We start from the raw sequence: 27,388 nt of genomic DNA on the forward strand, positions 1-27,388 counted from the left end.
CAAGTCTCAGGCTTCCCTCCACTTCCCTTGCTGCTGCAGTTGATGTCTGAAAAAAGAGTCTTCTCTCTGCGCTGGGGTCTGATCCTGGCAGCTTAAGAGAGACCCCTTGACTCCAGGGGAAGAAGCCAGGAGTCCTAGGAAGGGCTAGTCACTCTTGGGAGTGGTAATATCATTCCTTGGGGAGGCAGGCACCTCTGTCGTGTCAGGAAACAGCAGCTGCTACCAGGACTCCAGAAGCTTGGTTTGAGTAGTGTCCTTGTGTAATTTCAATAGGTGTAGCATCCTAACAATCATGACTTTGTTGTGATCAGTATTTTCTAAAATACCCAGCCAGTTAACATCCAGTACTAGAAGCTGGGTAAGTTGCTGCATTGTTTCTTTCTGTGTAAGTTGTTTGTCAGACATCTCTCTGCTCTTGATACATAAATTAGATAATGCTGGTTCATCTTTTCCTGAGACATGATTTAATAGCAGCAGCTCCTTCTCGGTCTCAGCTCTGGTGTGTTGACCTAAAAGCTATTGCCTCTAACTGGGAAATGTTGTAGTAAGGAAATACACTGTATAGAATGAGCAGTCCAAAAGTTAAAAGCTCTTTCTCCTGACTGCTTGCTCTCATTTCCCTACATTTCTGCAGTACCAGTCAGGATCCCAAATAAAATCAGGACTGGGGAAGGAGAGCAAATGGAACTTAGACCCTTTCACTCTGGGGAACAGGAAAATGCTGAGGAGAAGCTGGAAGGAGAAGGCAGAGCACAGGAGAGCACCTTTGCAGCTCTGATGTGCAGCTCTGATGTGAAAATGTGTTACATTGTACACACTGTGAGTAGGAAAGGAGCTGCTGCCCAGAGGCCAGATTTAGTCCCAAACCATCATTTTAAAAACTGTCTGCATTCCATTTCAGTTCCCTTGTGAAGGATATTAAATCCCGTGGAGAGTGTGCATTGAAGTGCAACCAAAATGATGGTTTGTTTATGAGGAACAGCTAAAAAAGGGTGATCCTTCTGCACTGAAATAAAGAAAATGCTGAGATGCCTGAAAGAAATTATTTGAGAAGAGTGCTGGAAATAATAAAATCAAATAGCTTTTTTTATCTGAAAGGGAGGTTAAAATGCTTGTTAGAGTAAATATAAATCTATTCACAGCTGCTTCCCTATTGAAGGAGGAATAAAGAAATATATGAAGTTCTGTTTGTATTTTACAGCATTTTCCAGAGGTGGAAGATTATTAAACAAATAGTGTTATTTACTAGGTCTAGCCTTGGGACATGGCCACAAAGGATTCTTTTTAGAGCTCCTAAAGGAATCCTAAAAGGATGGTGGTTCCAAGAGAGTAAATCTTTAGAAGCATAGCATGCTATTAGTTGCAGAAAAAGAATAATGATTCTTGTTAATTAGAACTGGTTTGAATGACTCAGGACGTGGTATGATAGAGCAAATTATAGCATCATAAACCCAGTGTGGAAGGGAAAAAATAATCATGATGTTTTGTCCTGGTGTGAAATGGCAGGTGGGCATTGCTGTGTGTTCTCATCCTTCTGCACAGGGAAGTGGGGAGTGATCCACCATCCCTCTCAGCTGATCTGTGATATTTATGATGCCATCTAGAAGAGTCTTTTTCTAAAATGCAAAAGCATGTATTAGATCATGTACCAGCTTGGCTAAGTATGGATTTCTTCACAAGATTTGGCCATTTAAGTTTTCAACCAGCATTTGATCATCTTTGTGCTGTAAATAATTAACCATGAAGTATTTGACTTAAAAAATATAACTAAAATGGGAGCTTAGGTCTCTGGTAATTTTCCCCCTTCACTGACACAGTTTTATATGCTGGAAATTATTTATGATGATATGTCCAGTCAATTTCTCAGCCTGTACTGACATTCTTGAAATTACAGTGATATTCTCTTCAGGGAAAGAATAATTATATTTTCCCTGAACTAGCAATCTTTTCAACTTCTCTTACTTTTTCTTTCAAGGCAGTGCAGTAGCTGTTGGCAGGTAAGGAGTTGCCAGGAGGTGAATTGACATTAAAATGTCAGAGGTCAGCCCACGTGGAGGAAAGAAAGGGGCTGTCAGGAAAGCAGGTTAACCTTTTTTTATGGAAACCTGCTGATTGTGACTTTACTGAGAACAACGTAGTCCTGTGGCTGCTCTCTTCCTGCTTTGAGAGCTGAAATGAAAAAGGAAACATGAAAAGGTTACACATCTGGTGCCTAAAGGGAAGGGGGTTTCAATCTCAGTCCTACCCACAAAGAAAGATCATCTCCTAGTGATTTGGCAGAGTGTATCTTCTGATTTTACTGTAAATACCAGCTTTTCATTATTTTCTTTTTAAGCTGAGGACTGGAATTCCTTTGCCAAAGATTAACTTCAGTTCCTGAACTAATTTCAGCATTGTGACCATGATAAGCTTTTCTTTTTTTGAAGTGGCTTACTTCAAGTTTTACTTTAAATAGAAATTGCTCATTCATGGCATTAGCAGATTTATTTATAAAAAGAGTCATGTTTCTAATTTTTTAATGGAAATTTGTCTGGAGAGTTTATCTTGGGTGAGTTCTACTTTAAAAAGAACTTGAAGAAAGAAATCACCAGTGGAGAGGTGAGGGTTTGCAGATTTCAGTGTAAGAGCAGACTGTTGCATCAGGAAAAAATTTCCTTGGAAAGGGAGCCCTGTAGAAAACGGGGGGTTCTGTCTGCAGCCCTTCCTCAGTCCCTGAGAGCCCATCCTTGCAGTCTGTGCATTCCTACTCTGTTCACAGCTCGGTTTAGGTGTATCCAAAAATGCCCCTCCTTTGAGAAACCTTCATGGAAGCATTGCTTCCATTGGGAGTGCAGAAGTGCAGTTGGAGCAAGGGCTGGAATGGGAGGGCATATCTGGGTGTCACCTTCATAGTAAGGTACTGGGAGAGTAACACACCAACAGCCTTAAAACTTTGGTGTTTTTTGTTTGGGAATATTCCATGCTGTTATTTGAAAGTAGTCAGGTTTCAGATTTTTTTGGTCTGTTTTGCATATCAAAGCAATAGTGCTCATCTGCTTCCCTGGTCTGTGGCTTCTTTACTCTTCCATGAAAACAGAAATTATATTTTTAACATGGCATTTGTATTCCTCTTTAAGAAAAGCAGTGGGGCACCGTTTTTGCTGTATCCTATGAAGTAAGTGCACATAAAGGTGCTGTCAGTGTTGCCCAGCCCAATGGCAGCATTGCACATCCTGCAGCTCACAGAGCTCGTGGGACCTGTTCCAGCGTTTTCCTCTTTGCTTGCATTGGGTTGACTCGAGCAGAAGGATGCAGTTCAGTGAGGGGCCAGGGTAGTAAGGGCTGTGTGAATGTGATCCAAGGCTTGCTGCTCAAAGAGCAAAATGCAAATGAGATTTGCATTACCTGGGGCTGCACTGCCATCTAGTGATGAAGGACTCGAGGCGTTCTCTTCATTTTGTCTCCCACAGATCAGCATCTTCATGACACACTTGTCCAATTACGGGAACGACCGCCTGGGCTTGTACACCTTTGTGAATCTGGCCAACTTCGTGCACACCTGGACAAACCTGAAACTGCAAACCCTTCCCCCCGTCCAGCTGGCTCACAAGTATTTTGAGCTATTCCCTGAGCAGAAGGACCCTCTCTGGCAGGTGAAGGCTGAGAAAGGGATCAGAGAAAAATTGTCTTGGTGTTCATTTTGTTGCTTTTTTTTTTTTTAATCCATTGTTTCAGTTTCTTGTAGAGAAAAGCAGTATATTTTTAAGTTGGTTCCCCTGAAGCTTCAGGATGTGACTGTGGTCCCTGTCACTTGTACAAGGCCATGAAATTAAAATGCATTAGGATGTGTAATTAAAATTATCTTTGTTTTATTTGTGACACTACTTGCCTTTAAAAATGTGGGGAAAGGCAGGCAAGTGTATGTTGTTTTACTTCTCCTTTTGAAACTAACAGGAGTAAAGCATTTGACAGGCAGATTTATGTGCATCTTCTAGCAGTTAAAGAAATTTTTCTCCAAGTCTGTAAAGAGAAGAGGGCATCCAAAAAGAGAAAAGTGCATCAAGACCATGGATACCCTAATTAGGGAAGTGGAAGTAGATGAGATACATCTGAAGTTATTCACAATAGGCTGGGAGCTGCCCAAGGAAGAAGTTTGGCAAGAAGCTGTAGATACCTGCATCCTGACAGTGATAATATTAACCCAAATAAAATCTTATTAAGGTGGCTTGGTGGAAATACTCTAAGGAACAAACTTCACTAAATCAAACATAAAAATGTATTTAAGCTTGCTTACTAAAATGTTTTCCTGCGTTGAATATTGAATTGCCAACTTAGGGTCTGAGATTGCAAATTTTGGACTTAAATATGCATCTTGAAATTCATTCTGGTTTTGAATAAAACATTGAACTAGAGGGGAAAATGTCAAGAATTTTGCATAATGCTAGGACAGAATCATTTTAAAAAGGGAAATTAGCCTGTAGCCAAATTACTTGAAAAATTATAATTACTTAGAGAAGACATTTTTAAGTTACAGCAACTAAGACATACTGTATGTGGTGTATTTAGTCCATAAGTGATGTGACTTTGAATGCAGGTATATGTTCTTAAACCTCAGAGGGGTATGTGAAGATAAGTCTCTTCATCTCAGTGCAGTATTGCCAAACAACAGTGTCAAAAATGGTTTGTGAGTAGCATTTCCAGAACAAATTTAAACCAATTCAATTGTGAAGCAGCAAAGATTGAAGATTAATATTAGGTAATGATTTGAAATGGAAGATCAGAATATGTATTTGTGAATAGAAAGCCTTAATCATAATCAACTTACTCTTTTAGTTTTAAAATGCAGCAAATATAGAGTGGTAGGTGTTACAGGAATGGAGAAACTATATATATGTGTAGGATATATTTCTTCAACATGTTTCTCCTTAAAAAAATTTCCAGACTCTTAAGCAAATCAGGTTCTGACCTGGTGACGTTAGAAATACCATTGTAAATCACTGGAATAGTTCTGGAATGCCTTGGTTTTCAGTCGTAAGGCAAAATAATAATTTCTGGTAAGAATATTTGTACATGGGCAAAAAATATAAAAAAATTATATATGAACTTTTTCAAATGTGATTACCAATGAAATTCTGAGTTTTCTTCTCTGTTTTAGAACCCCTGTGATGACAAACGGCACAAAGACATCTGGTCTAAGGAAAAAACCTGTGATCGGTTACCAAAATTCTTGGTTGTAGGACCCCAGAAAACTGGTGAGATTTTCTTTTATTCCAACAAGATAGGCTGTGTGTAAGTAAAACAGTTAATCACTGCTGACTCAGGCTGGTGTGTAGAGGTATTGATCATCCAACAGCATTATTTTACTTTTGGATACCATGCAAATATAGCTTAATCATGTAAGTTACAACAGCAGTCAGTACACACTGAAAATGCAGGGTTCAGGTGTGTGTCAGGTTTTTGGGCTTTGTCAAAATGAGTAAACTTTGATGAAGAGGTGAACAAGACAGACTAGCTCTTGTCAAAGTGGAAGAAGGAAAAGGACAGGACAGAGACATCTTTCAAATGGGTTGGAGTCTGAATTGCAAATTCTTACATGTGTTTTGTTTATAGAATATTGTTATTTCCTGGCATTTTTTTAAAAGTCAAGAAGTTTCTAATGGGCAGTTTTATTACAAGATTGCACTAGCTTATAAATTTACTCAATGGTTATTGTTCTTCTCTGTAATCAGAAAATTGCAAAATTTCTTTCATCATCACCAATCCCCAAAAGCTACTGAATGCAACATTTTAAAATCGTTTTTGTGACAGTCTCATATACATAAATCATTATTTTTTAAAACACAACTATTTTAAGTTGGAAAAACAGATTTTAGCACTGGTACTCCAGTTGTCTGTATTAACAGTTTTTAAATGTCCTAATTCTAAAAGTTCAGAAAGTGCAGGATCTTAGGTTACATAAATCAACACCCCCTCAGTGAACTGAAATGGAATAAAGCTGATTTAGTCCCATCTGAAGCTATGATCCCCCCAAAAATATGTATGTGTGTGTGTGTATTTTTATTTTAAATCTTGGACTTTTATCCTATTTGCAGGTACTACAGCCTTGTATTTGTTCCTGATCATGCATCCTTCCATCATTAGTAACTCCCCCAGCCCAAAAACCTTTGAGGAGGTACAGTTCTTTAATAGAAATAACTACCACAGGGGGATTGATTGGTAAGATGGGTTATTAGTATAAATATAAAAGTTTATATATTGTGAACAATAGAAAAATTACATTACTGTTGGTAATGGTAATTGTGCATATATAAAGTGAAATAAGAAATAGCCTTTAGTGTCTTTCTGAAATGAGAAATAAATGCAAGTGAATAATGATCTTACTACAGAATATCTTAAATGGACAAACTTTTGTGAGGCTTTCTTGTAAATATCCAGATATGAACATGTGCAGAGCAGTAACAAAATAATGTATTTCTGTTACATATGCCTTTAAAAGTGGGACAGTAACAGTTGGTAGTTGGATGTATGGACACAAAAATTATGTTCCTGCTGGAAATCTTATTTATTAAGAGGAAAAGAAAGATACTATCAGGAAGGGGCATTTCTTCCTTTAAATAGGATATAGCAGTAGCAATAATGTAAATAACAAAAAATGGGGGCAGGGAAAGCCTCTCAAAATGTTCTTTAAAGATCAGGTAATTAGGAGAATGTGTCTGTGTGGCTCAGTGAGTGGTGCTGAGACAGCCTGTGTCCCTGCTGCCCCGCTCACTGTGGCTCCCTGGGAGGCACCAGGCACAGCTGCCCCACAAGGTCACTGCTGATTCCTGTTTTCCCAAAGTGTGCACTGCAAAGCACTGCAGCATGACAGCTGGTGACATGCTGCAGCAGCTGGGGAGAGCACTGAAGGATTATTGATTTCTTGTCTTGTTTCTTTATTTTGCCCCCAGTTTAAGGGAGAATACTTTTATTGCCTTTGACTTTGTACTCATCCATGAAATGAACAGGGTGAACGCTGCTCTGTGGTCGCAGTGCAGCCACATCAGATCCAATTTGTTTGCACGCCACTCGTTTTCCCAGAGTTGTAATTGCTGTGGCACGTCCTCACGGGGAAGGTGCTGAGTCAGCTGCTTGTGCCAGTGGAGAGGTGCTGAGGAATGGCTGGCACTGGGAAATTGCTGCTGAGGAGGACATGCAGGCGAGGCAGAGCAGCTCCATGCTCATGGAGCAGTCGAAGTACAGCGAGCCCATTCTTCCACAAAATCAATCTTTTCATGTTGCTACTGTGCTGTTTCTCTTTCCTCCTGCCTTATCTGCTTCCTTAAGGTGCAGGTACAATTTGGCTGCCACACACACGTTAGATTACCTTCATCTTAACGTGGCACTGGTGTGTAAAGCTCACAGTGGTCAGCCTGTCTAAACCAGGCACATCCCTTTGACAGGTTCTCACCACAGCACCCACTCTGTGCCCCACTGTGGTCTTTGTGAGGATCTCCAGAGAAGAGATGGATCTGACTCCATGTTCTCAGAAGGCTGATTTATTATATTATGATATTATATTAAAAGAATGCTATACTAAACTATAGAGAAATTATATGAAGAATGAATAATAAAAACTCGTGACTGACTCAGAGAGTCTGACACACTGGCTTTGATTGGTCATTAAGTAAAAACAATTCACATGGAACCAATCAAACATGCACCTGTTGGTAGATGATCTCTAGACCACATTCCAAAGCAATCAGATAATGATTGTTTTCATTCTTTTCTGACGTTTCTCAGCTTCCCAGGAGAAGAAATCCTGGCGAAGAGATTTTACAGAAAATATGACAGTGGCACCTTACCACCCCTGCCAGGTTCCCTCAGTTAAGTCTCAGATCCTCAGAACTACCTGTTGGTGTAGTTGCCTAATTCTTAGATGTGCATTCTGTCTGCCAGGCAGATCTCTCAGACCACCTAGTCTGATAGGGTGTTTTAATGCTGGCTTGTAATGAGCTTGCCACTTTGTAATTAGATACAAGGGCTCTCCTTATTAGTCCATTAATTGGCTGGGATTCCTGCAAGAATCACAAATAGCAATCAGTTCAATTTTGTTTACAGTTGTGGAGATAGGGCTTTATCCCTGAGCTGACTCTTAGTCTTTGTCCGAGGTTGGATTTAGAGCAGGGCCAACTACAGAAGCAGAAGAGGGTTCTTACAGCCCTCAGAACCTCAGTATTGCTGTTTTTATTTGAAAGCAGTGTAGGTGTAAATTGTAGGCTTCCAACAGACATGGCAGAAGAGTAAGATAAGAACTGATCTTGCTGTTGTTGAAATGCAGAAGTCTAAACAGACCAGTCCTGCATTTCTTTATGTAAGCTTTGTTACAGATTTCTTGGACAAGTTTCTGTAAAGCCTGCTCAGCTTCTGGAAAATAAAAGTCCATTGACTTCAGTGGTTACAGTTTCAGAGCCAACAAGAGCACATCATTTGTATTGGAAGTAGCTCATTTGTATGAACAGAGCAAAGTCTAAGCACTGGCAGAAATCTCGGTCCTTAAGCATGGTCTTCAGAAGAGGCTGTTTAAATAACATTTATTTTCTCCATACAGGTTAACTGAAAAGTCAAGAGGGACAAAATCTCCTATTTATTGTTTTCCCCAGCAATAACAAGAAGTGTTCTGAGGGCCAGGGATAGAGAAGTCCTTAGATGACAAAAGAATTGCAGGAATTTACTTACAGCTTCATAATGGATGAGGAAAGCTCACAAAAAACCTTAAAACACAATTTTCCCCTAAAATGTGACTCACAGAAAAAAAGTGAATTCTGTCACTGCTCAGGAGCCTTTTACCTGATGAAGCTGTGGGGAATTGTTTCAGTGCATCTTCCCATATCAACAGCCTCTTCTCAGTGAAAGCAATCCTGATTGATACTAAGTAGCTTTTTCTTACAGTATTGCACTTCAGTTGGTGTCAGCAAAAGGCCAGATTTGGAAAACTCAATTTCTACTTTAGACTTCAGCAGTTTGTTCTGACTGAAAAGTGAGAACTCACAAATTTTAAAATACATAAATACTGTAACATTTTTATCCAGTTTAAAAAAAAAATAGCTGCAATGTCTAGTTACATGTAGTGAGAAGCAAGCTAGTACCAAGTAAAATATTATCAAAGATACAATGTCAGCTTTGGTTTGCTTTCTTTTTTTTGCACTTAGATTTTTATTTTAATTGAGTGCTCTAGAATAAAGTATGCTTAACAGATGTATCAACCTTTGTGTGATTTTTAAGTAGTTCTGAGGATGATGTTGCTTTCCCAGGTACATGGATTTCTTTCCAACTCCTTCTAATGTCACCACTGACTTCCTCTTTGAGAAAAGTGCCAACTATTTTCATTCTGAGGAAGCTCCCAAGAGAGCTGCTTCCCTTATCCCCAAGGCCAAAATCATCACCATCCTCATCGACCCGTCCGACCGTGCGTACTCCTGGTACCAGGTATGCACCTGGGGGAGCATGGGCAGGCACCAGGCCAGGCTTCCACCCTGAATCCTCTCTGTATGTCCTCTCAGGATATATCCCTGTAGTCAGTGACCATCTCTGATCACCCATGGGCTGAGATATCTGTCATATTTTAAGGGTTAAAATACCAGTAACCACTTTTTCAAGTTATCTATGATGCAAGCATGTAAAAATGATTACTTAATTAATTAATGTAATCAGCACCTACAGAAATTGGTATGCAGACACAGTTATGTAGTTAATGCTCAAAATACAGGCTAGGCTAAGAAATTTTTGTCAGTAAGAGCAGCCAGTTTTGCCAGTTTTGCCAGTTTGTGGTCTGTAAAGTTCCAGCAATGTCACTTCTTTTTCAGCATCAGCGATCCCACGATGACCCCGCAGCTCTGAAATTCAGCTTCTATCAGGTGATCACAGCTGGCCCTCGAGCCCCCTCTGAGCTCAGAGCTCTCCAGAAGAGATGCTTGGCACCTGGATGGTATGCTACCCACATTGAAAGATGGCTCACTTACTTCCCACCTTACCAGGTGAACAAGAGACTCTTGACATCCTCATCCTATAGATATATATGTATATATATACTGTCCTTAAAGTTTACCTTTGTAAAAGTCTTGCCTACTGACTGCTGATCTTGGGGATAATCCTACAAATCATTACCCTCCTTCTGGCCCCGTGAAAGGTCAAGCTTCAAAAATGCACATCCTAAGCCTTGAATGTCATGTGGTAACAGCAGACCAGGCAGACACTATCACATGATTGGTATCTCCTTGGGGATTTATTTCTGGAATGGAATTTTGTGACATTGGCAGCATGTCTGGCACCGCTCCCCACCCAACAGTTAGAGGGAGATTGGCTGCAATCCCAACCTTCTGTTTATCCAGGGCTCTTGTAGCTGAGACAAGTTGGCTGGAGTCTGCACCTTCTGTTTCCCTGGAGTGTGCCAAGGAAGTTCCAATGCATCTAGCTCTGTTATTCCCCACATACTCTCCTTTCAGCCAGCCTTGTATATCTCTTCATGAGATGCACAACACTGTAATATCCTGACTCTTGAATGAAATTCTCCTCATTATGTTTTCATTAGCTTTTCTCCACAAGTAACCCGTGAATATCGAATAATATGCATTGTTATACAGATTTTTGCCAGATTTTATGTCCCACAGTGATAGTGAAGAATCAGCCCTGATGGCCTTATGTTTTATCTGGAAAAGTAGTAGCCATTAATAAAATTTTTTCTTGGCTTGGCCAGTCTCTCAATTTCCTGACAGTATTTCTTATCTTGCTAGTTCCTTCACTGCTATTTCTCTGTTGCCATAACAGCTTCCAATGCAATATAATTTTAGATTTAATTAAAATGCTATTTACCCTGCTCCCAGGTCATTAATGATGATGACAATTAAGACTGGGCCCATAATTGTTTCCTGGGGCAGTACTCTCCATATGATGAAGGAGTTTTACAGAGGTGGAAGTTCCAGCTGCAAGCCTGAAATAATGAATTTCAAATTAAACCTCCATTTATTTTCTCTGTTGTAGTTGCTGATTATTGATGGACAGCAGCTGAGAACTGACCCATCTACTGTCATGGATGAAGTACAGAAGTTTCTGGGAGTCTCTCCTCATTATAATTACTCTGAAGCCCTAACGTGAGTTAATCAGTTCATCATTGTCACATGTTCGTGCATTCCTAAAATACCTGTAGCTAGCCTGTAAGTCAGCTCACTGCAGAATAAAGCCCTTCATAGTTTTTTGAGCTGTCGGTAGGGTGATTGTTCAGAACACAATTCAGGGTTAAATTTTCTGTGCATCATTCCCTGAGCCACTTGGCTGTTACAGGAGTAGAGCTCTGACAGGCACAGTGCTGCTTTGTGAGAATTGCATATGAATTTTAAATCTATCAAAATGAATTTTACTTCCATAAGTGGAACGTGGAATGCTGATATGCAGAAACAAAAAGCAAATAGAATAATTTCTCTTTATTTTTGGCATTAGCTGAAAAACAGATTCAGTTATATCAGTCAGGAATGTAACATCCACTCCTTTGGATTCTGACTCCTAGATTTGGTTACACACAAATTTTACACCGCACGATATTTGTTTCAGGTTTGATTCTCATAAAGGATTCTGGTGTCAGCTCTTGGAAGAAGGCAAAACCAAGTGTCTTGGAAAGAGCAAAGGCAGGAAATACCCTCCAATGGATTCTGAGGTAAAGCATGCTGTTCATTGGCATTCAGTACAGGACTTCAGTTGACACATACAGGACATGACATAAGCAAAATCATGAGAAGGGAGAGAAGACAAAATTAAGTAAGAGTTACTTATTTGGCTACCTTTCCCTACTAGGAAATGTTTAAGATGGCTGTAGGCTGCATGGAGGTTCAGTTCTTTATTTCAAATGTGAAGATTAAGTAATTAAAAAACAACAGCAATGAAAACCCCCACAAATTCTAAAACTTTAGGAAACTAAATGTGCTGCTCCTGAAGTCCTGTCCCTTTTACCTTATGGACTCAAGCAGCAGAAGTTCCACAATGCAGGTTTCTTCTCAGTCATCATCAGATAGGTGTATTTGTGTGGTCCCTTGTCTTTGAGAGTAGTTAGACTGTGTTTGACAGGTAATTCAGGCACTCCTATAACCCAGTTTTAAGAGAGGTTAGGTTCTGTTTCTATGAATTTTAAAAACACCTTCCCCAGACAATGCTCGAATGGGGAAATTTCAGTCGGATCAAATGCTGCAGCCTGTACCCAAGGGCAGTTCAGTCTCCTGTTCTAGCTGCTACTTCCACGTTGATTCTGTCTTGCATTGCCATTTCATTTAGCCTGGCTAAAATGCAAATAAGAACTTAGAGTTTGAACAGCAGTAAGAATTAATGTACCAGGGATTTTCTCCTCACAGTACTTAAATTATAAATAACTTCACATCGGTAGAGTCATACCAATACCAAACCATTGGGGGAGAAGGATTTTGTTCAGAGATAAGACTGTATTTGTGCAAACTTTTGTCTTTTTCGTCTCTAAACGATTCTGAAAATTGAGGTGTCTACATACAAAGATATTTTAGGAGCTGTCATTTCAATCACACTGCAGTAAAAAGTATCTCCATACCTTCAGTACGATTCTGAATGTACAAGACTAAGAGTAGAATGAAATTCTGCTTTGACTTTGGTGTTCATTTTGGACAACCTCTGTTTCCCTTGAAATCAACCTTTCAGATTACAGCTCCTTGCATGCAGTAGATAGCACAAAACAATATAATTGCTTAAAGGAAGTAAAGTTTTCAAACAGGTCAAACCAGCTTTGAAACCTGAAAGCTGGTTTCAAACCAGCTTTGAAACCTCAAATTCACAGCATCTGCAGTACAGCATTTTATTAAATAAAAACTTCTCCTTTTGTATCCCTCAGTGCAGGGCCTTTCTGTCGAGCTACTACAGAGATCACAATGTGGAACTGTCAAAACTCCTCCACAAACTGGGACAACCCCTGCCATCGTGGCTGAGACAGGAGCTACAGAAAGTGAGATAGCATTGGAAAAGAGCTTTTTGAAATCTCCTTCCACACTTCAGTTTTCATACCTGAACTTTCCTGCAGCTACCAGAAGGTCTTGTAAAATATACCTCTTCAAAAAAGTGTAAAGGATAGAAATTATTTCCATGTGCTGGCATGTGGATTGTAAAAATACGTGTGTTCCTTAGAGCTCTGGTGGGCCAAATCTTCATCATAAACATTTCTGGGCCTGTGGACTTGTGGACTACTGTGCACATATGTGGAAGTTATTTACAACTGGTATAAGCGTCAGAGATACATGACCTGTCCAATTTCACGGTAAATATTCCCATTTTTATATATCAGTTTTAAAGTATTGTGTCTCATGTAGGTTTTGTAGCCCTTTGTTGGACCACTGGCAGTTTTTCTTAGGATTCAATTATTGTGTTGCATAGGATAAGATAATGAAATGTAGCATAAAATGCCCAGAGTACTTCTGCCTTTGGAATCAGCTTGCTAATGCCCAAAGTGTGTGCAAACACTGGGGAGCAGTACAGTTATCCCGTATCATTTAGATCTGCATGGCAACAAATGCACCCAGCAACATCTGCAATCCACAGGTGTAGAAAGAAAATCACAAACAAGCCAAAACAGAACCTGATTATATCTGGTAACAACAAACCCTCACAGTGCAGGAAGGGCCTTTGCCTGGAGTTAATGTGTCTGATTCTGTAGTGACTGAGATGTGTTATCTGAGCAGAAATTCGATTGGATATGTGAAACACACAAGTTGCAGTATTAGACTTAAGCAGTTGTGACCCAAACTGGAGCAGTGCAAGGAAGAGGCTTTCACCCCTGTTCTGTGAGCGGCCAGCCCCAAACACTGCACTCCAGGCTTACATTGCTCTGAGTCAGCAGTGACTCCACTGAAATGGACTAAAAACTCCTAAAAAGCAGCAACAGATCCTTACTTTTATTGCCTTAATTTGCACCACTATTTTTTCCTTAATTTATTTGTCTTTAATGTATGTTTTTTCCTCCTCAACCTCATAAAAATTGTAGCATCTTTCTGCAACCTTCAGATGACATCAGCTGCAAAAATTACCAGATTTCCAGATGAAAATACCAGTTCTGTTCCCAGACACATTAAACATGCTTGATATAACCTTTAGAGGTTGTATCTAATAGAGGGGACAAAAATAAACACGGTGTGTAGTCATGGTAGAAAATTACACTCAAATCATGGGAAAACACAAACACTGCCCTTGCAGGCAGATATTTGTGATAGTTGTCATTAATGCATCTTTCAATGCATCAGTTTAGATGTGAGATAAAGTCTAATCAATAGAGCTTAGCAGTTGAGGAAGATCATTGGAAACTTAAGCTAAGTGTGGCCTTAATGCTCCTCACAGAACTTTGGCTCTGAGTGTTTCTAAAGGCATGAAGGGTTGGTGAAAATAAAAAAGAACCACAGTACTAAATGCAAGGCTTTATACAGGAGCTCTGTAATGTTTTCATCATTTGTTTCAGGGTGAATATTTAAAAACATGCATCAGATGGTGGAAAAACTTCCTGTGTCTCAGTGCTGGTTTACAACATTTATGTAATCATGCAATTTAACTTTGAAGGTAACGGAATGGAAACCAGTCTGATATTCCCTAAATAGAAAACAGATATTGAGATCCTTACTGTACCTCTAACTGGTAATCTTTATTATTTATTGATTTTGTCTATGTAATACGTGGTTTTGATAGGCCTGTAAAGAAAAAAATCTAGACAGATTTGCTGTATATAACAATATTCTTTACGCAGCACATTTTTGCTAAGGGAATATGCATGATTAAGGATGAGGACCTACTACAGTATACATTTTTTCAAGATGAACATTTCTATTATTTATTAGAATGAGAATTTCATTTCACTTTAAATATTCAGTCATATGGATTTGTCTCAAAAGCTGACTTGTCTTAAAGTACTTATTTGATAAAAGAAACACTCTGGATTCTGAACACCTGTAAAAGCAAATACTCTGCATGCTACAGACTGCTCATGCTTCCTGCAAGCATCCATATAGATTTGTTACAGTTAAATTGAATAACTGGAGAAAATATCTGGGGTTTTCATCCTGTCATGATTGATTTTACTCTTGATGCAACCTGGTGTAACATCATTCAAATGTTTTAAAAATGCAGGGATTGCACAAAGCCCCTGCTGTGCATTGCTGCCTCAGTTCTCCATGTTCTTCAGTGAAACAGTGTTATAAAATAGAGGAAAATGGGAAAAACCTTGGGCACTGTCAAGTGCCTGGTGTTTTCAGTGTGAGAACACAGACTGAGTGCCTCCTACATGCAGGAGGAATGGCCTTCAGCATCATTCCCAGTTCATTCTTTGTTTCAAAGAATTCCCTCTCTGTCTTCTTGCCCTGGGAAAGCAAGGCCCTGACAGATTGAGAATGAGTGGGCAGTCAAGGACAGAGTGGTGACATTGGTCACATTGTCCCCTGGGGAATTTTACAGCCCATCTGGGGTCACCATGAGGCACTGGGACAATAAATCCTCCACATGCACGGCCTCGGCTGGATCATTAGTTGTTTGTAAAAGGATGTATGAAGCCATGGGGGGTTTTATTCCAGAACTGTTCTATTGAAATGTGTTCTTACATTGAACAGGAGCCTTTAAAAAGCACTTTTAACATGCAGCCAGCTTGGTGAAGGAGGAGGAGGCTGAGCACAGCATGCAGACAGCAGCTGGGTGTGAGTACAGCTGAGTAACCAGGTCATAGCACACGAGTTACCTGACAAAGTGTGACCTCTTCTGTTCACAGCTCACCTGCAATCAGGGTTTGATTTCCAGAAGTACACTGTCAGTATTAATACTCTTAAAAAACCAGGTTTGTTACAACAAATCTGTTTGCTAGTCCAAGTCAGATGTTTTGTTGTGGCTGCTAACACAGCCGTGGTTCCTGTTCCCCTGGCAGGTGACTGCACAAGCGATTTCTCTAACAACTGCTCGATTTTGTGAGTTTCATCTTCATTTTCATAAACGTGATTCTGAAATCTGCTTTACGTGGACATCAGTGCCATTAAAAAACCACGTGTGGTTCTGAGCAGATAATGACCATTTGGGGGTGTAAACACGGAGACTGATCAGAAATCACCTAATTATTTGAGCTAACATTCCTGAGAAAGAATCAGTTTGGATGATTTGCAGACTATCTTGTACAGAATATCCTTTTTCATTGCTTAAAAATGTGAAACTTCCTCAGGAAGAAATTAAATAGATATTTCAATGTTTATAGATGTAATACTCTTGTCATTCACATTGAATGAAAATTGCTGGAAACATTTTTCTCAGAGTTTTTTTTTTAATAAAAAATAGATATTCTGATAGTGGCATGGTATTTGAAGTGCAACAATAAACTCTGATAAGAAAATGTAGTGCTGTGTGGAAGTGACTTTGATGTTCACAAAGTTGTCCTTTTCCAGTTTGGTTAGCAGCCATTGCAGCTTGATGCTGAGCTCTAACACAGTCCAGCAGCACAGGAGCAGCATGAAATGTTTTCAGAAATGAAAAATACTGCTTCCTCTTGCTGTGAGTGAATATTGCTGCTTTATGCATCTGCTTGTTTTACTGCTTTTGCTTCCTGCTTACTTTTATTTCTTGTGCCAGCACTTGCTAATGCGCTGGAGAAACATCTCCAGAGTTTGCTATTTTTCAGATAACAAGGAAAATTTATTCAAATCATTTGCCTTGGGGATTCAATAGTTGTGCCAATGCATCAGCCTACACAGACATGAGAAAAGCTTTCTTTGGAGAAACCTCTGAAGCTGGTATGAATGTCCAAAGGAAAATTCACTGTTATCAACAAATTCAACAGAACAGAATACAAAATTGTACTTATCTAGCTGGGTAAAAGCTGCTTAGGAGTGTGAGAGATAGGAAACCTACGTTAGCAAAATATTGCATTCATTAAAGAGAAATGATGCAACTTTAAATTAAGAAATCTAAGCTTCCTGTATAATACCCATCTCTGTAAGCTCTTAAAAAACCAGTAAACTACTAACAGGTAATAAGAAAAGGGGAAAGATCCGTGCTATAAATAATAAGAGCTTTTTGGCCTCTGTCTTTGATGTATCTACTTTAATATAATGTTTCTTTTCAGTTCTTCAGTCCACCAATTCCTAGAGCTCAAAGGCAAAAGACACTTTTTTTTGTTTTTTTGTCTCTCCTGACGACATGGATGGAGAAAGCACAACAGTCAGCAGATCCCAGGAGCAGGAAAGTGATCAGCAGCTGAAAGAAAGGGCAAGGGAAACCTGAGTGGAGGAGGAACTCAGACCAAGTAAGGGTGATCATCTGACAAACATACACTGAGCTTGAGGCTTCCCTGGACTGAGGATGACTAATACTAGCTGAGTAAGCTGCTGTGGTGTGAAAGTTGCAGTAATTAGGGGAGGTTTAGACTTGACATTAGCAAGCATTTCTTTATGAGAAGGTGTTCAGACACTGGAACAGGCTCCCTGGAGAGGAAGTTGATGCTCCAGGCCTGTCGGTGTTTAAAACTCATTTGGAAAATGCCTTTGCAACAGGCTTTAACTTCTGGTCGGCCCTGAGGTGGTTGGCATTTGGACTGATGATCCTTGTAGGTGCCTCCCAACTGGAATGTTCTGTTCTGTTCTATCCTGTTCTAACACCAAATTGTGGACATTTGGCCAGTGTGCAGATGCTTACGTGGACTGGAAAAGGAAAATAATCTGTGTTCACCTAGACGGATGGCTTCATTTTTCTAGCAATCTTTCACGACCTCTGATTTTATTTTAGTCCATGGTTTTCAGTAGCCAGCAGTGTCATTGTAGCATTTAAGGCCACCTTATGACTGGACCAAGCAGACACACACGTTTATCTCCACAGTCAAAGCAGCATCGCTGCCTCAACCTGCTGCAGGCCTCTGCTTTGTTTTGGACAATGCCTTAGCCCGTTCACCCCCGGGGCTGCCGCTCGGTCCCTTGGGGGAGGAGCGGGAATCAAAAGGCGGCAGGGACCGATCCCATTTCCCTGCGCGCCCTCCCCGGGCGCTCCACCTCAGTGCGCGTGCGCTGCGTGCGGCGGAAGCCCCGCCCCCAGCGCGGGGTCCCGGCGGCGCCCAGTTCCCGCCGGCGGCGCGTGAGGCTGGGGCGCGTGCTGCTGGGGCTCCGCGTGGGCGGGCGCGCGGCGCGGCCGTTGGCGCTGAGGGGGGAGCGGGGGGCGCGCGGCGCGGCCGTTGGCGCTGAGGGGAGAGCGGCGGCCGCGGGAAGCGGAGGGGAAGGGTGAAGGGAGAAGGCGAAGGGGCGGCGGCGCTGCTCGCGGATCGGGCGCCTTCTCCTCCACGGCGGCAAAGGAGCGGGGCGTAACAGATAGAAGGTAGGCTCCATGGAGCCGTGGGCTGCGTAACAGGGAGGACGGGGGGGAGCTGGCCGCGCGGGGCCGGGGCCCACATGAGGTTGGGAGGGAAAATGGCGGCCGCCACGTGGCGGCCAGGGGGGTGGTGGGGGAAGCAGAGATCCATGACTCCATGGGAGCTGCCGTCTGTGGCTCACTCCCTTCCTAGACATGGAAGAGCAGGGCCTTGCTAATTGGCAAAACTTTTACCCTCTCGTGGGTAGGAGTCGTTGACTGTGGCAAGTAACAAACCGATTATACTGTGGGGTTAGCCGTCTCCCCCTTTTTTTGGCTGTATTTTTGTTGTTTGGTTTTTCAGGTTTCTCCCCTTTTTTCCCTTCCAGTAAACTATTACAGCCCAGTTTAAAAAAAAACTTTTTTTCTTCTTTTTTAATTCCTCAGGCGCACAGAAGCTGAAAGGATGGAGACGTAGCTGTTAAAGATTCTCTTCCCAAAAAGTATTTGGCTGTGCCTAATAAGCTCTTCGGAGGTGAGATTTGGAGCAGGAATAATACCGATTTGATAATTTATGTTTAACGACTACTCTGCTGTGACTTGTACTTTGAAATCAAGGTATCATGGTGTTTTATTTTAAGGCATGCTTCATTTTTATGTGTTTTCTGGACAGAAAAGTGTAGTCAAGTACATTAATGTGACCAGAAGGAATTGGGGTTGAATGTAGAGACATTAGAAAACATAATCCTCTATCCTTAGCATAGAAAACACACTGCCAGTACTTTGCCTGCCAAGCTAGAAGCATCTAAGTGCACAGATTTGTCAGGGATATCCTGGGTAAGAGGAGTGTCTTTTTTTATAAGCATGTGAGTACTAAGAGAAAACTGCAGCTGTAGGAACAAGGCATATTGGAAGTTAATACCAACAGCTTTGTTTCAGAGCAGCTTTACAACTTCTGGGAAAGCATCCTGCTGTTTGGTGATGATTGCAGTTTGTGTTTCCTGTAGCAATATTAAACTGCCTCAAACTTGTTTTTACAGGGGAAAAACCCTCTTGAAAGAAGATGGGGCTAAATTCCACGTGTGGATTCTAGGAGTAGCTGTCTAAACCTGTTAATTTTCAGTTAGAGTAGGGTGGATGTGTTTAATCATCTGGAATTGATGCCTTTTGGGAGCAGTAATATTTCTGAATGTCAAGCAGAGCTAGTAAAAGCTAATTTTAGGCTAGGTCTTTACTTCGATTTTTAAACAAAGTTAAAATATGAAGCGTTAATGAGAGCTTCTGCAGTCTATCTAATCTTGATGGAGAGGGGCTGGAACCCAGCTTTCTCTGCCTAAAATTAGCCTTGACTGCTTAATAGAGGCAAATACAATTAGGATCTCATTAAGTGCTGCTCCTCTCCTCGGGCTGTCACTAAGCCTGAAGCTATCACAGTTCGGTTTTGGTAGTTGGGTGGCTGCTGCCCCGACAGGGACGGCTCCTCTGCTCTCCGACTGTCGGAGAGGTTTTTGCAGTGAGTGTCCCTGGGCCGCAGAAGCTGTGGGTAAGTTTTTGAAGTCTGGAAAATGGGAGTGGGAACTCCAGCTGTAGTTTTGGTGTCTGTGAATGTAAAGCATTTGAATGTATGAATAAGTCAATAAAGAGACATGGCTGGCTGCAAGTGTGGTTCCTTTCTTGAAAAACTGCTGGTAACTATGACTAGACCTAGACATGTTTGTCGGGATTACTTACACATGCCAAATCTGCCTGTTCTGGGGACACACCTTTTGGGCAGAATCTGTGCTTTCAGGAGGCTGATGCATTGTCTGGGAACCACTCCAGAAGTGGTATGGCTTGAATCAGAGGTAAGTGCTGCAGGGCAGAAACAACAACTTTAAATAAAGTTGATTTTTGCAGTTGCTGAGGGATCCATATGTAAGAAAATTGAGAGCGATCCAGTAGATAGTGAATCATTGCATACTCAGACAAGATATTTTACTTACATGTACTGTCTTAGTGAATACCAGTTATGCTGGCACAATCTCGTATGGAATATCTTGAATAATAATAATGTATTTTTTGCAAATAGTTGGAAACTGAAAAGTTGGAGGGAAAGGGAGGGTTTGAAAGGACTGGGAAACAGAATCTGTGAAGCCAGAACTGAGATGATCAGCGTGGGTCTTAATTGCTGCTGAGCGTTCAGCAGCTGAGGTCAGGATTCCTGCTTGAAATGAATGGAGTAGAACTGTGGGCTCTAATTACAGCAGGGACTAGATCTGAGGAAATGACTTCTGGTGCTTGTGTTTGGTAGGCAAATTAGGGAGCTATCATAGGAAACTTTCCAGTTTTTTTAAGCATATCCTCTTTCTGCCCAAGCGGAAGTACAGTTGAATGTGTTTTCTCGTGTGGCGCTGTAACAAGTGACAGCACACCTGTTTAACTGGTGGTGCAGGATTACTCTTCTTGTAACAGCCCCATCGTATGGCTTACTGCTCTGCATTCCGAGGTGGTGGCTGCCAAGCCTGGTAGCCAGCCGTGTGTACTGTGAGCTCCCTTTTCTCCTAAACCACTGGGCCTCTAGTAACCTCAGCACTTACAGAAATTACTACGTCTGTTCTGCAAGGGCAGTTACTTGCTTATCTTCAGTAGGTAAATGCCACGCAGACTGGCCCTTTTCTTTTGGGGAGTTGCTTAGGGTTGAGAGAAGATACACATTAAGGAGGCTTTGTGTAACAATTGCAGTGATATTCCTGTATTGTGTATTCTCTGGCAAATAAAAACTTAGGAAGTTCAGGAGGGCTCTGTCTTCATGGTGCTGGGGAACCTGGAGAGATGTCTCTTGAGGATGGTCTTTCATCTGGTAACCAGTGCCAAGTGTTTTCTTGGTTTGTGCCACCATTAATACAGTTACTACAGTTACTAAACAGCTTTAAAGGTGTAGCATTAACTTAGGACAACATAACTGGTCTGAGTTAAAGCACTGGGAATGAGACAAACTTTCCTGGAGAAAACAGCCCTACATTTATGCGCTTTGAGGAAGATGATTCCAAGAGTCCCCTTTCTCGGGTACAGCCTGTGTGAGGTTTGCCCAGCTGATGTTCTGCAGCAGCTGCTTGTACACCCACAGTATTAACATACAGAAACTGTAGTCAGTGTGGCAGCTTTTATTGTATACATGTACACCATCAGGCTCACTGAACAAATGAGAATGGCATAAGATGGAGGCAATTTCATTTTGTTAGAAACTGAGAAGGCATGCTCAGCATGGAAGCAGTAGTGCAACGTTTTAAAATCTAACAAAGCATTCTATTAAAAGCAAAAACAACAAAGTACTGTACTAAATCTAAATGTTTACTACACTTAGTATGCAGGCTTAGTTCCCCCTCAAAGTAACCTATTTCTGCGGTGCAGCTCTTAAAGGACGGTATATAACACATATATTGCACTATGTTGCCTACTTCACCACAAGTCGCAACGGGTCTTGTACAGCAAAACTCAGATGTTACATGCAGATACTTTTTGATAGACTGACTTCCCTTGTAATTAAGGGCTATATAAAAATTAAAATGTAATGGTTTTGAAGTTGACTAGCACAGTGTTTTGCATTGGTCTAACAGTAGGTGGTCACAGTACAGTGATTTATGATGTTTTAAAATATTTTACACTATTTGAAATAGTGTGGAATTACAGAGAAATAAAATGTTTTAAAGCACCTCATGTACTAGTTTAGCACCAGTTACAATAATTAGTCCTGACTCTTGAAAACTTAAATTTGAGGTTGGAGATATTAAGGGCTAAATGTTCAATTATATGGGCTTCGGCAATGTCATTGCCACTTCACATGCAAGTGAGTCATTTGGACATTTGTTATAACACCAGAGAGACACAACAATACAAAAATGAGTAATTGCCCACTTACAGCATGAATGCAAGCACCCCACGTTTTCACAAAACACCACACAACACAGTCATAGCCAGTTTGGGGAATAGGAAACTGGGAAACACTCACTGGTGGTCGCAGTTTGCACAGTCACTATGTGGTGACGCTCATCTGCCACTCTTGTCGCACTGGAGTGTTTCATGACCCACAGTTTTCAGTTGTGTTTTTCTGAGCATGGTTGTCACTGTGATGCCTGGGGCACTCTTGGACCGTGGGGATTGTAGTGCGGAGCTGTTGTGGCTCCCTCCCCGGTGGGTCAGTTCACAGGCAACTTGCGGACTGATGCCTTTCAGTGTTACACAAAGGCGGTGATTACCTGCTGTGTTCCAGGTTCAGTGTGGTGGCCCTTTCTCAAAGGACAGTAAGTTGGTTATCAGTGCATTTTTTAATAAGTTGTTAAGGATTTCATAGCATGGAGAACAGTATTTGGAAATGTAATTAAACGAAATCAAGATGTGTTGGTGCTTTAGAAGCCACTGAAAACTAAGCTTTCATGTGAGATCAGTCTGAACCAGTGTTGCAACTAAGCAGGAGAGAGTTGTTTAAATATTACTTTATAGAAAACATAGTTTAAGACTATAGAACTTTTCAGACAAGTTTGAGCTCAACTACTCCATTGTACATATAACTTCGTCTGGTAGGGTTGACTGAGGTTCTTTGCACTGCTTGAGCAAAGCCCAGCAATGAAAGGATAGGGATGTTTGTTAGTCTGACACTGTACTGACAGCTAGTGGTAAATAGAAAAAGCGAATCGTCTCCAAAATGCCGTATGTACTCAAAAATACAAATTTCAGAAATAGGACAAATGCTGCTTAGGTGAAGTACTTGCATCTGTTCCGGATGTTTGTGGGGAAACTGTCACTGTACTGCCTCTTTTACTTGGGAATGTACTTTAGGCACACTAAACTGTGAGGACATTTAGCCAATTAGCTGGGAATGTGATTATTGACCATTATTTTCCTTCCTGCATTTAACACATACTCAGAATTACTTCTCAAGAATCAGGCTATGAGTGGTCTCAGAAGCTACTGGAACATGAGTCAGATTTAGGGGACTGAGTGTAAAATCATGGAAATAATAGACTAAATAAACTAGACTGAAAATTAATTGAGATTGGTAATTAAGTGTAGAGAAGCTTGGAGCATAAATAGCTTGGCGCTACAGTCTTGTGGGCAAAGTCTCCAGCTGTCCTGCTCCAGTATTACTCTAGCTGGCTATCACTTTTCTCCTTAGATACATGGTAACTTGTTCATGCAATATTTAAACTTCTGGAACGGGAAGGACAGTAATCCCTAACTGGAAGGCTTGAGTGTATGTATACAGCTTGGGTTTAATGAAAACAAAAACACATGAATCAGGAAAACGTCTATTTCCACCCACTGTGGGCCCCAGCTGTGCACTGCATGTGCTGTTCAAGTTGTCCTGCCTCAAAGTTTGGTTTTCATTATGGGCATTTATAGTTTGGTCACACTTTTAATCCAGGGTACGAAAGATGATACTTTTGTGTAGACACCTGGGGAATCTTTGACCCCACAGCCGTAGCCCCAGGAGGTCACACCGTACACAACCCAGCTTTCCCCTGGCCGTTCACACATCAGTGGTCCACCGCTGTCTCCTTGACAGCTGTCAACTCGTTTCTGTTCCTGTACGTTTCCAGCACAGAGCATTCTTCCTGTGAATCTCCTTTTGTAGCGCTCTTCACACACCCTCTTGGGAAGTAAGGGGATGGCAGCCTGTTGCAGTGTTCTGGAATAAGCCCATCCTAAAAAGGAGATCCAAATTATTGTCTCATTACAATGGTCAGTCTTGGAAACATAGATGTGATTTAATCCAGTTTTTGCTCTCAGGTCTTCACACTGCTTTGTCATTACATAAAATTTTTGGAAGCAAGATACTGAAAAAAATCTCTGCATTAAATATAATACTAAAATATGGTAGATAATGTAAATGTAAAATGTAGATGCTTTTTTTAAAAAGTCGCTTTTCTGCATGTGTTCTCTGGATCTTTCCAAGACTGCAGTTTGGTTTATTCCAAGCACTTTGTGTCTTCTGCAGAAGAGCATATGCTTTAATACCTCTATGTGGAAGCAGTTTTGGGGAGTCTTGAGCAGCTGAGAGTAAAGCAGTAGAAACCCTTTATTTCTATGTCACCAGTTCAAATCTAGTGTAGCTCATCCTGAACAGGTGCTGCATCTTCTGGTGGCTTCCAAGTAGAGCATTCAAAGGGATCTTTCTACTTTTTTTCCATAGCTTGCACCTCTTTCAGTTGAAAGCATGGGAAATGAAAGCCAGTGTTGGCTTTACCTTTTTTTTGAGTAAAATCTTATAAATTGTGAAGCAATTATGATTCATATAGTAAGTGTGAAATGTCAGCTGAGGTAGTGCAATGATGTAATTTCTTACCATAAATTGAAGCCAATTACTGCAGTGGTTAATGTTTCCTGAAATAGATGTCCTAAGTTAACAGTATTGCAGAACTTTCAGTGAACTATGTAAAAAGGCTAGACAGAGCTAGCAATGAATTAACAATTATTTTTAGCAAAATACCGACCCTACGTGTCTCTCTCATTTACTGTTGTGCGGTGACCCTGACATCTGCACACACAGATTAGTGCATGTAAAGAGGAGGGGCAGATACTTGTCTTGTGTCTTGTCTCCTTGGCAGTTTGAGTCACTGGAACAAAGGCTCAAGTGTGGTTGCTGTCTTGCACTGTATTCAGCACCACAAAAACACAAAACATGGTTATTAATTTGTGAAACATTTCAAGGACAAAGGCCTTTGAAGAAGAAGAATCTTGTACTGACCGAAAAAAGCAAGTAGATGCCTGGAGTGCAGATTGCATTGAGGCTCTTGCAAATTTTGGCAAGATGTTCTACTATTTAAATCCAAGCTGGTTGAAAATGTCAGTGGTAACAGGGAATACAAAAATGTTATTTGAAATTCCATTATGTGTATATTTTCCATCCATTTTTCTATTGAAGTACTGTAATTTCAATAACCTTTTTAAAATTAAAATATTCATGGTCCTTACCTTTGAAACCTTAAATGTGTTAGAGCTGTTAGTTATGTACTGAGGCAGGGGGTGATAAGCAGCTGTGCAGGGTGTGCCTGGCAACAAATAAGCTTTTTATTCCTGTTTGTCATTCTTAATGAGGCCGCTTTACTGACAGGGTCTGTGATTTAGAGTGGCATGGTTAATCACTGCTTGGATAGAAATACAAACGATAATCAGTGAGCAAAATACTGTCATTCCTTGTTAAGGATCAGAAGAGAAAATATTTGCCTATGTTAAAAAAGAAGAAAATACTTTCATTTTGAGCATTTTCTTCTTTTAATTATTTGAGTTGGCTTTTTTTTTTAAACAGCCTCAGATAACCAGATTGGTGCATGGAAATTATTTTACCTGTGTCACCCCATCCAGTGATGAAACAGTTGGGAGCAGTTTTGTGTGGCCGCTCCCTCCTCAGTGGCAAGCAGGCAGGTAAAACATGGGTGCTGAACCTTGCACACTGTTCCTCGGGCCCCTGCAGCCTCACCAGGGCAATGTCGTAGTCACTGCTGTCAGGCCTGTAGTCCTTGTGCACCACAATCTCCTGGACTCCGATTTCCTCCTCGTACTCCTCCAGCACCAGTGTGTGGTAGTCTCCAACCCGCACCACGTAGTTGCGAGTGTTATTGCCATACCTGAGATGGAGGTGGAAACAAACAGGGCTGGCTCAGGCTGAGTCACATCCTGTGTGCTAACCGAGTTCATCACTTTCTTTATTGTTCACATTACTAATGTTAGCAAAAGATTTTTTTAAAGAGCAAAAATGCTTTCTCAAATGTTTACACAGGCATTTCAGTGTGTCCTAAAGAATATAAAAACCTTCTGAGGTTTCAGGTTGTGCCCTATTCTTTTTAAATGTTTTTATGGGCAATTTCCTTATGGCCATGACTCGCACTTCAAATGCACAAGGTATGCATTATAAATTTATTTAGGAAGGGTAACACAAACTGCCAGTAATTGCAACCTGAGTACTGACATCACTGTGATGCTCCAAATAATTACTGGAATCACAACAGTGTTCAGGCCTGCTTCTTGGGTTGATTGAAGAACTTCAGAGGCTTAGGTAACTTAATAAAAACCTCTTACATCAACTCAAGTTACAGTAAGGATAACAAAGCATTTGTGCATCATTAGCACGAACTATTGTCAAACTGACAGGAGGTCTGTAAATCTTAGGCTTATTTGGCATCTGATATAATCCCAGTTTCTTTCACATTGTGGACTAAATGGTAAATACATTAGAGATTATTACTGTGGCTGAAATAACAGTTTTTTGTGCATGCCTTTGAAGATTTTTTTATTACACACAGCCCTTCCCAGGGAAAATGCAAACAAGGGAGTACTGTTGGGTACATCTATTGGTTTTAAAATATGGCTAAGCTAGAAAAAATATTTTTCCTTTTATTTCTCCCTTTCCTTAATAGCCTTCAACAGGAAGTTTCTAATGTGCTTGGAGAAAATAGTACCCACAGTGGTCCATCACTTTTCAACCTATGCCTGTTCTTTTTAAGCCATCCAGCAATGTTCTGGTCTCCATAGCTTGTTAAAGCCTGCTTGAGGAGCAGCAGACAAAGCAGAAATGTTACAGTTTTCTGCACAATATATAGCTGTACCACTGAATATTTCTTCTAGTTGTGAGTTGCATTCCTGGTTGTCTGTAAAGCTTCCTTGGTCTAATCCTTCAGGTCTTCCATGAGCAAAATTTCTCTTCTAGACTTTATGGAGAGGGAACTGCAGTCTGTGAACAAACATCCCTTCATCCAAAAATTAACTTGTATATAGGATACATTAAGGGTTTTTTCTATGCTTCATGTTTCTAATTATCCAGTTATTTGTTTTAAATGTATAGGTCTTCCAATTTCCCTATACCTGTTGGAATAATGCAAGACAAGGATGGGTTATAAAACAAAAAAATCTTCAAACATTTTATTTTAAATAATATATCCGCCAAAGTATAGAAACCAATAATTCCACTGATGAACAATTCTAATAATCATGCATAACAACCTGCTTAATTTTTATTCTCAGTATAGATGAGCCCACATTGGTTACTTAGGCAGTATTCCAATTTCCAGGATATGAGAAATGGTATACTGGCCTTTCTGGT

At 40.7% G+C, this 27,388-nt stretch overlaps 3 protein-coding genes and 1 non-coding gene across 14 annotated transcripts in view; 3 read left to right on the top strand and 1 right to left on the bottom strand.

The window, feature by feature from the left end:
- Positions 1-16,376, top strand: part of LOC135298600 (bifunctional heparan sulfate N-deacetylase/N-sulfotransferase 3) — a 252,631-nt gene extending 236,255 nt beyond the window's left edge. For all 6 annotated transcript variants that reach the window (XM_064416354.1, XM_064416353.1, XM_064416352.1 and 3 more), the window contains 8 exons: positions 3,450-3,632; positions 5,135-5,231; positions 6,072-6,195; positions 9,270-9,444; positions 9,822-9,992; positions 10,996-11,105; positions 11,563-11,665; positions 12,860-16,376. In XM_064416354.1, the coding sequence (XP_064272424.1) occupies positions 3,450-3,632; positions 5,135-5,231; positions 6,072-6,195; positions 9,270-9,444; positions 9,822-9,992; positions 10,996-11,105; positions 11,563-11,665; positions 12,860-12,979 (1,083 nt within the window). In that variant the 3' untranslated portion in view covers positions 12,980-16,376. The remainder of the gene's footprint in view (positions 1-3,449; positions 3,633-5,134; positions 5,232-6,071; positions 6,196-9,269; positions 9,445-9,821; positions 9,993-10,995; positions 11,106-11,562; positions 11,666-12,859) is intronic.
- Positions 16,377-18,179: 1,803 nt separating this feature from the next.
- Positions 18,180-27,388, top strand: part of METTL14 (methyltransferase 14, N6-adenosine-methyltransferase non-catalytic subunit) — an 81,109-nt gene continuing 71,900 nt past the window's right edge. For all 6 annotated transcript variants that reach the window (XR_010360626.1, XR_010360627.1, XM_064416360.1 and 3 more), the window contains exons 1-2: positions 18,180-18,339; positions 18,760-18,847. The gene's annotated coding sequence lies outside the window, so the exon portion shown is untranslated. The remainder of the gene's footprint in view (positions 18,340-18,759; positions 18,848-27,388) is intronic.
- Positions 18,479-18,609, top strand: LOC135300168 (small nucleolar RNA SNORA24). The gene has a single exon (XR_010362057.1). It is a non-coding gene; the product is annotated as a small nucleolar RNA SNORA24 (small nucleolar RNA).
- Positions 21,441-27,388, bottom strand: part of PRSS12 (serine protease 12) — a 33,359-nt gene continuing 27,411 nt past the window's right edge. Inside the window, exons 12-13 of the mRNA XM_064416350.1 lie at positions 25,636-25,916; positions 21,441-23,993 (exon numbers count right to left, since the gene is read on the bottom strand). Coding sequence (XP_064272420.1) covers positions 23,686-23,993; positions 25,636-25,916 — 589 coding nt within the window. The 3' untranslated portion in view covers positions 21,441-23,685. The remainder of the gene's footprint in view (positions 23,994-25,635; positions 25,917-27,388) is intronic.

The sequence above is a fragment of the Passer domesticus genome, chromosome 4 (assembly GCF_036417665.1).
Source record: "Passer domesticus isolate bPasDom1 chromosome 4, bPasDom1.hap1, whole genome shotgun sequence".
In the NCBI taxonomy this organism is placed as follows: Eukaryota; Metazoa; Chordata; class Aves; order Passeriformes; family Passeridae; genus Passer; species Passer domesticus.